Genomic DNA, 8,034 nt, shown 5'->3' with positions numbered 1-8,034 from the left:
CTCTCTCTCTCTCTCTCTCTCTCTCTCTCTCTCTGACTCTACTACCATCTTAACTCTCCTCCCATGCCTTGAATAAACTCTATTCTATTCTATACCATCGTGTGGCTGGTTTCTCAGGGGGAAAGGATGCCTCAGCATGGGCCCACTGAGACACCCCCTTCCCCATACCTCACCGCACCCCCATAGAATATACCCCCTTTATCTTTATCTTTTAATAAACACATCAAAGGGGACTTGTTTCCCCAGATAATTTCAAGACAGAAGCACAACAGAGATGGGAATTGCTGGTCCAGAAGTTGTTTGTGTGTGTGGCTGCCTGTTGCAGTGAAAGGGTAAGACAGGAAGTAGGGGAAGTTGACACTCATAACTGCCATTCCCCTGCACCAGCAAAGGCAGGTTGGGGATGACTTTCTTCACAAAACTGTATTCTTGTCTCTAAAGAAACGTAACAAGTAACTCAGGGAAAAATGGATGCAGACTTAGACGGAAACAAATCCACTTACAACAGTGAGAGGGGATCAGGAAATAACACAGATCATGCAGAAAAATCAGCTCAGGTCTTCAGGCTTGAACACGAAATGTTAACTAAGATCAATTACCAGAAAAGACTCTTGCCTGAGGAGCCAATAAGAAGAAACTGTTGAAACAAACCGACTTAGCAAACAGAGGTAAATTTAAACTTACTGTTTTCAGAGCTGTTGAGAAAAAGAAATATCCATTAGAGGAAGAAGGGGAAGGTCCTAATGCAACAGATCTGTTGTGCTCCTCATAGCTGTGTGGAGGATGAACTGACCTGGGGTGAGAGAAAGCAGTGTGAGGGTACAGAGAAAAACGGCAGTCTCCAGGCTAAGGGGGCAGGGTAGGGGTAGAAGTCATCAACTCTTCCTGCATTTGACTTTGGACTTCCAGCCTTCAGAAGTATGGCATTTTGTTACACAAGCCCTAAATGATGCTTTAAACTTATGTAGTAAAACTATCTCCATCAGAAATGGCCAGAGGAAAAATATCAGTAACCTTTCAAAAAGCACTAATAAATATTGATGCTTTGGGCGTAGAGGGCGCACAGAGACTGAAACTGCATCCAGAGCTTGTATGAGTCTGTGCTAGATCAGTGCTCTCAGCAAATGTCCAGCTTAAGAAGTGAAGAGGCCTGGGCAGTGCAAGTCGCCGGCAGTGCAAGTATCATCTTTTCATCTGAAGTGTGTTTGAGGAGAAAGCTCTGCTTTCAAATTCAAAGTACCAAATCTTTTTCTATTACCCACTTGGCTCGTTGCTTATATGTGTGTCTCTAAACGTCTGCATGTCTGTCTGACTGCTTATCTGTCATGTACCTAATACCAGGGGAATAATTCTGGAATCATTCCCTATTTAATAGTGTGAAATTTTCACTAAGATTAAGTTTCTTTTTACTGGGTTATCAAGATCCAGTCATTGGGAGGTAGAAGCCAGCGGGTCGACAGAAAGTTTATCTATCTATCTATCTATCTATCTATCTATCTATCTATCTATCTATCTATCTATCCTATTTGAAGAAAGTGGGAGAGTTCTAAGAGCAATGATTTCACTGTTCATGGGTGTAAACACCAACTCAACTTCTGACATAGTCGTGGTTTACTGTTAGCATCTAACCCTAAGGGAGATAGATTCCAGTTCCCAAGACCAAAAGGACGGGAGCAAAACTGTTAGATATAGAGACCTGTGAGCTACCAGCTGAGGACATAAGTTTCTGGCGGAATCTTTGTCTTCAGAATCATTACCATAATCCAGACCTCATCCCTCCACCAGGTCTGCGACAGCCAGGGACACAGGAGGGACTCACGGTAACAACTCTCCGTGGGAGGGGACCGGCAACGAAAGACGCAGGACAAAAGAGAGTACCTGACTTGTGGATTTCTCAGGACTGACCTCCAAACCCCTCAACACAAGCTATTCTGCATTCTCAGCGTCAATCTCTGTTTCAGCGCCCAGCTCTCGAATTCCCTGCTTCCGCCCACAGAACTTTGTCCTTCAGCTAGCTTACTGAGCATGCGCGGAATCTAGATCACAAGCACTTCGCTGAGTCCAATTCAAGTCCCAAACCCAAGGAAGATGGGCGTTCCTCAGCGTAGGGCGGAGTCTCTGAGACTAAAACGTGTACAATTGGTCGGCCTCTGGGGCCACTTTCTTCAGTGGGCAGAGCCTCGCCTGGAGTCACGGCTGGGAAACAGTTCTCCTAATTTGGGAAGTGTCAGGCCGGGAGGGGCGTGGGGCTGGCCGGATTTTGTGTGCGCCTGCGCAATCGCCGGGACAGGGTGTGTTCCTGCTGCGGGATCCTGTTTTCGGCTGATCCAGTTCATCGCTCTCCACCCGAGTTTCCCCTGCAGGTCCCCAATCACATCCACCAGGTGTTGCTCTCTGCGGTGAGTGTGCGGGGTTCAAGTCCTCCCACTAAGGACTCCACGGTGATACCCACTCTCCCCTAGGCAGCCTGGGCCTCTGCTCCTTTCCTGCCCTAACCTGCCCCACAACTCCCAGGCTCTCACTTTTGCCATCATCCACGTGCTTTGTTGTTCTTTGCTACAGAACATGTCCAAGTCACTGAAGAAGCTGGTGGAGGAGAGCAGGGAGAAGAACCAGCCGGAAGTGGACATGAGTGACAGGGGTATCTCCAGTATGTTGGATGTCAACGGCTTGTGTAAGTTCTCAGGACAGTTGCTAAGTTTGCTAAGTAACTGCTCTCTTGGGAGTTTCGGAAGGCTGCCATTCCACCTCTGCTTGTCACTTGGTCACTTGTCAGGAGCTTGGCTCAGAAAGTTTGCAAACCACAGTTAGTTCTGCTGGGACTGGTGCACCAGATGAGAACTTCACACGAGGTGTGCTACAATTCCTTCTCAGTGGTTGAGGTAGCTTCATGGCTTTGAAGTCGATTTTCTATGTAGTGCCCCAAGGAGCCTTTTTTGTTTTTAATTTGGAAGTCACGTTTTACTCTATGAATCATGAGCCGGTGGTACTCAAAAGTTATATGAATAGTAAGAATTCTTGTGCCAGGAGTATTTTCAACATTTTTTCTTCATGACGTATTCCTGGGTCATTCTCTCATTTGTGTTCAGGCATCTGTCGATCTTGTGCTCCCAGCTCAGCACCCATTTAATCTTATTTTATTGTGTTTTTTTTTTTTCTCATCTGTAAAACCAGACAGGGAACTCAGTACACGTGGGAATGGTCATAAACTCCATTGCCTGTGCCTCTCTTATGGGCATCTCTCTTCTCCACATCGAGACGGTTATCCCCGTGTGTAAATGCTGCATCACTATTGCCAGATTTTGTGTTGAAAATTCTAATGTCCAAGTTTTCATGATCTTTAAACTCTGGAAACTATTTCTGGTCTTTGAAAACACTTTCTAAGTAAGTTACAACACTTCTGTAGGTTGCCTGTGACTTCACTCAGATCCTCTGAGGATTTAACTGTTGATAGTGGTACCCCACATTTCCTTAGTGGGACATACAAGGGCTGATTCTGATCATAAGCAGATCCCTTCAGTGCATGCATTCCAAGCGATGTTGAGTAAGTTCCACTGAGTGACCCTGAGCAGCCGGATCTTCCTGACTTGTAAGTCCGTTTTCTCCTTATCCATATGCCTTTCCACCTGAAGTCCCTTAACTTAATTGCCAAGAGTCAGCTCAGGCATCATAGCCTATGAAATGCTTTCTCTTTCTACCTTCCTGTGTGAACCCGCCTTTCTTCAAGGCACAGATTGCATAGCCTTTAATTAGTTAATTTTTTAAAAAAGATTTATTTATTTCATGTATGAGTACACTATTGCTCTCTTCAGAGACACCAGAAGAGGGCTTTGGATCCCATTACAGATGGTTGTGAGCCACCATGTGGTTGCTGGGAATTGAACTCAGGACCTCTGGAAGACCAGCCAGTGGCTCTTAACTGCTGAGCCATCTCTCCAATCCAATTAATTTACTTTTAATCCAGCAGTCTCTCTTCCTCATTCAAATACCAAGAGAATATGCAGTGTCGTGCTTGTGTCTGGAACGCAGTCGGCACTCTAATGTGTGATAGGAGTCAGAGTAGGATGTAGCATCAGAACATCAACCAGAGGGGAGCTGTCCAGAGACCTTAACGTCAGTGGATACCTTCCGAGGCATGAAGACTCTTGTCTGTTCTTGGGGTACAGGCAAGGGTGGATGTTGATACATTAAGGCAGAAGTGGACTGCGGACATCTGGCCATCGTGAAGGGTCCTGCTTTGACATAGGTTTCATACTCTTAGCATCTTGACGACTTCTTGGTTTGGGTGATATGTGTTGGTCTCTTGCAGTAAGAATGGGTTTGTGGTGATTTTTGACACTGAAGTGTCCGCTGAGGATCTAGACACTCCCATTGCTTTGGCTTTATTTCGGGTTCCACTGCTGTAAAGGAAGAAGAGACTAAACAGAGAGAGGGGACCTGGTGCATCTGTGCCCTGAACAGCACCTAGTTCTCTGCCTGCTGCATTCTTCCCTGTGGGCTGAAATGTCAGCCCACAGTGGGCGGAGGCATTTGTAGCACTCTGGAAGAGAAGACCCATGTAACATTAACAAATGGCAAGAGTAGCTCTGCTATTTCAGTTCAGCTCCATTATCTCTTTGAAGCCTTGGCTCTTAACTACAGGGGAAAAGATAGCCACTTGCTTCCTGAAGGAGAAAATGGTGTAATACTGGGGGATAAAAAGCAAGGTCATTTCTGTAATTGCTCAAACTAGAAACCAAGAGACAACATTGGTATTTCTTGGAAAGATCAGCGGAAGTTTGAAAATCTCACTCCCTCTGCTGGTGTTGGCTTAAGGAAGGGCTGGGCTCCTAAGAACCTGGAAGGCTGTAGGATGTTCACTGGAAGCCTGTCCCTAAACTGGCTTTATCAGCCGTTCACTGGACTGGAGCTCAGTGGTCAAGCATTTGTGTAGAGCATGTGCAGTTCTGGGGTTCATCTCAAACACCACACAAATAAATTGAAAACAGCAATCAGTTGGCATCCAGTGTGGGTGTTATATGATAAGGTTACCTGGAGTATTGTGTAAGGATTCTTGTTGTTTTTATTTTATTTTACTCAGGTTCATCTGCAGCTATGACATTTAGAACACAAGCATCCTGGTTAAACACAGGAAACCATCAACTTACATGCAGAGAGAATAGCAGTGTCTTGTACCCTAAGCTTCCCTTTTTTTGCATTTACTAATTTAACTTCTTAAAAATAATGTCATGATTTGGCTTTGAAGATGAGAAGGGAGGATTTGCATTTCTTTGAAGCATTTGAAATGCCAGCATTTCTGCTTGGGGGTTTGGGATGTACGAGCACACCAAAGTGTTTCCATAGATGAAGAGATGTGAGTTACCTTCTATTTTGTTGAGATAGGGTCTCATGTAGACCCGGATGGCCTTGAATTCGTTTTGTAGCGAGGAGGACCCTCCTGCTTCCATCTCCCAAGTGCTGGGATTACAGGTGTGCACCACCAGAGGTTTCCAGTTAAACCTGCCCTTGGTGATCCTATGGAGAATGCAGTTATCATTCTAGGCAGTTTTGGGGTCAAGTGTCAGTGAGACTCAGGAGGAATGACCTATTCACATCTTTCCCCCTTTCACATTTCCTCCTGTAAGTAGGTGCCGAGGCCCAGCTTTGGGCTTGAAATGTGCAGGAATCCTTTCTTTGCCCTTCTGCTGAGCCTTTGCCAGTTAATGCTGTTGAGGGAATTGAAAACGTACCTGTCTGTGACTCTATTCTTGGGTCCCCATCTCTGGGAGGTTTCCCAGGTCTTCAAGTTTGAACCCAGCCCCCTCCAGCTTGTCTCTCCTGCGCCCCTCTGTCTGGCAGTGCTGGGAAGAGTCTCGGGAGTGATGACTATCATTGCTTTTAGTTAAGAAATCCTTATTTGAAAAGCATTTTATACAATACATCCTGACTGGGCTTTTCCTCTCTTCTGTCCCCCACCTATCCTCTCTACCCACCCAACTCCACACCCTTTCTTTCTCTCTTTAAAAGACAAACATACAAAAAAAAAAAAAAAAAACCCGCAGAAACAATTCTGTACAACAGCCTCCAGAAAAAAATAAAACAAAATGTACAAGCCAAAGACCAACAAGACAAAAATATCCAAACTAAGCAATAGGAGACGAAAGATCTACAAAAATAGCATTGAGTTTGTTGTTTTGACTGGGTACTCCTGGACAGGGCATCTACCCTAAGCATGGCTAATATGACCCATGAAAACTAATTTTTGCTTTGCAAGCATGTGTAAGTTTTACATAGTGCCTTGCTCAGGACTGGGACCCTGGGTCCACTTCCTCCATTCCGTGCTTGGGTCTCATCTGGCTTGAACCTGTGCTGATCCTGTGGCATGCTGCCACACTCTCAGTGAGTGCATCCGTCCTGTTGTGTCTGGCAGACAGTTTTCCTGGAGTCCTCCCTCCCCTCTGGCTCTTCAAATCCCTCTGCCTCCTCTTCCCCATAGCTCCCGAATTCCCGAGGGCAGAAGCTGCATGAAGAGACCTTTAGGACTGAGCCCTGTGAATCTCTCACTGTCTGGCTGTGGGTCTATGTATCAGTTCCCATCTACTGTGAGAAGACGTTTCTCTGAGGACAACTAAGCAAGGCACAGATCCCTGAGTAAAGAAAGAGAGTGCCGTTAGGAGCCATTTTATTGTATGTTCTTTTAGTAGATAGAGCACTGGTGTTTGGTTTTTCCCTGGGCCATGGCTTGTCTACTCTCAGGCTCTTGGCCATCCAGTGGTCAGGAACGGTTTCCATCTCATGAGCCTTATGGCTCGTTAGCCTGTTACTCTGAGGCCAGCATATTTCCTGGGCAGGTCACTGTTGAAGGTTACGACATTGCAGTTCAATTGATAATGCCTTTCCCCTCTGGTAGCCTACAGAGCACTGGAACGCTATTCAGTAGGGGCACAGGCTCTGGTATGGCAGCAGCACACCTCCTCCATGTTCAGTGAGAGACGTGGGTGTTCTCTTCTGCAATAGGGCCTTCCTGTCAGCTTGTGGAGAGCAACCAATAGCCTGAGATATTCGTGGGTTTATAGCGGGGATCCTTTGCCATTCTGCCACTGGAAGTTTTACCTGGTGGCGAAAGGTTTTTAGTTGGGGCACTGACTCCCCCATTCTTTGGTGATTCTACGTATCTCACTTTCATACATGTGTTTATTTTATGAAGCTTCTGCAGTATAATGGCCCGTAGTGTTAGTGACCCTCCCCGCATTCCTTCCTCTGCCCCTCTCTCCCATCTCCCTCCTCATTTAATCTTCCCACTCTAGTCCCTCCTTTTCCTGTCTCTCCTTAATAATATATTCTATTTCTCTTTCTTTGGGAAATCCTCTCCTTGACACTAGTCCCTTACTATGCCCCTAACCACTGTGGATATATGGATTATAGCACACATCTCGATGGTTTAAAAGCAAACAACTACATACAAGAGAAAACTTAGAATATTTGTTTTTTTTTTTTTTTGTTTAGGGTTACCTCATTCAGGATTTTTTTTCCCTAGCCCCATTTATTCATCGGAGAAGATAATAATTCCTTAAAAACAAACAAACACACAAACAGCCGAATAGTATTTCACGGTATAAATGAACTCCATTCTCATTACTTCTCAGTTGCTGGGCATCTAGGCTATTTCCGGCTATGATATATGGAGAAGCATTGAACACGGATGAGCAAGTGTCTCTATAGGAGGCACAACGTCTGTTGGGTAGATGCCCAAGAGTGGTGTAGCTGGATCTTGAGGGAGATAGAATCCTAGCTTCCTGAGGACCTGCCACGCTGGTTTCCATAGTGGCTGCACATGTTTGTGCTCCCACCAGCAATGAATAAGTGGTCCATTTTCTTTGAATCCCTGTCAGTATATGCTGTCATTTGTTTTATTGATTTTGGCCATTTTGACTGATGTAATATGAAATCCCAAAAGCAGTTTTAATTTGTGATCCCCTGTGGCTAAGCATGGTGAAAACGTTTCTTTAGGTGTTCCTCAGCCATTTCTGTTTCATTTTTTGAGAATTCTCTGCT

At 45.3% G+C, this 8,034-nt stretch overlaps 1 protein-coding gene across 1 annotated transcript in view; it reads left to right on the top strand.

The window, feature by feature from the left end:
* The first annotated feature begins 2,183 nt into the window (after window positions 1–2,183).
* The window catches only part of Rsu1 (Ras suppressor protein 1), a 190,619-nt gene continuing 184,768 nt past the window's right edge, over window positions 2,184–8,034 (top strand). Inside the window, exons 1-2 of the mRNA XM_021193255.1 lie at window positions 2,184–2,399; window positions 2,563–2,674. Of these exons, the coding sequence (XP_021048914.1) occupies window positions 2,566–2,674 (109 nt within the window). The 5' untranslated portion in view covers window positions 2,184–2,399; window positions 2,563–2,565. The remainder of the gene's footprint in view (window positions 2,400–2,562; window positions 2,675–8,034) is intronic.

Source organism: Mus pahari, chromosome 3 (genome assembly GCF_900095145.1).
Source record: "Mus pahari chromosome 3, PAHARI_EIJ_v1.1, whole genome shotgun sequence".
Classification (NCBI taxonomy): domain Eukaryota; kingdom Metazoa; phylum Chordata; class Mammalia; order Rodentia; family Muridae; genus Mus; species Mus pahari.
Note: the sequence above shows the minus strand (reverse complement) of the source record. Positions and strands in the feature narration are given on the sequence as shown.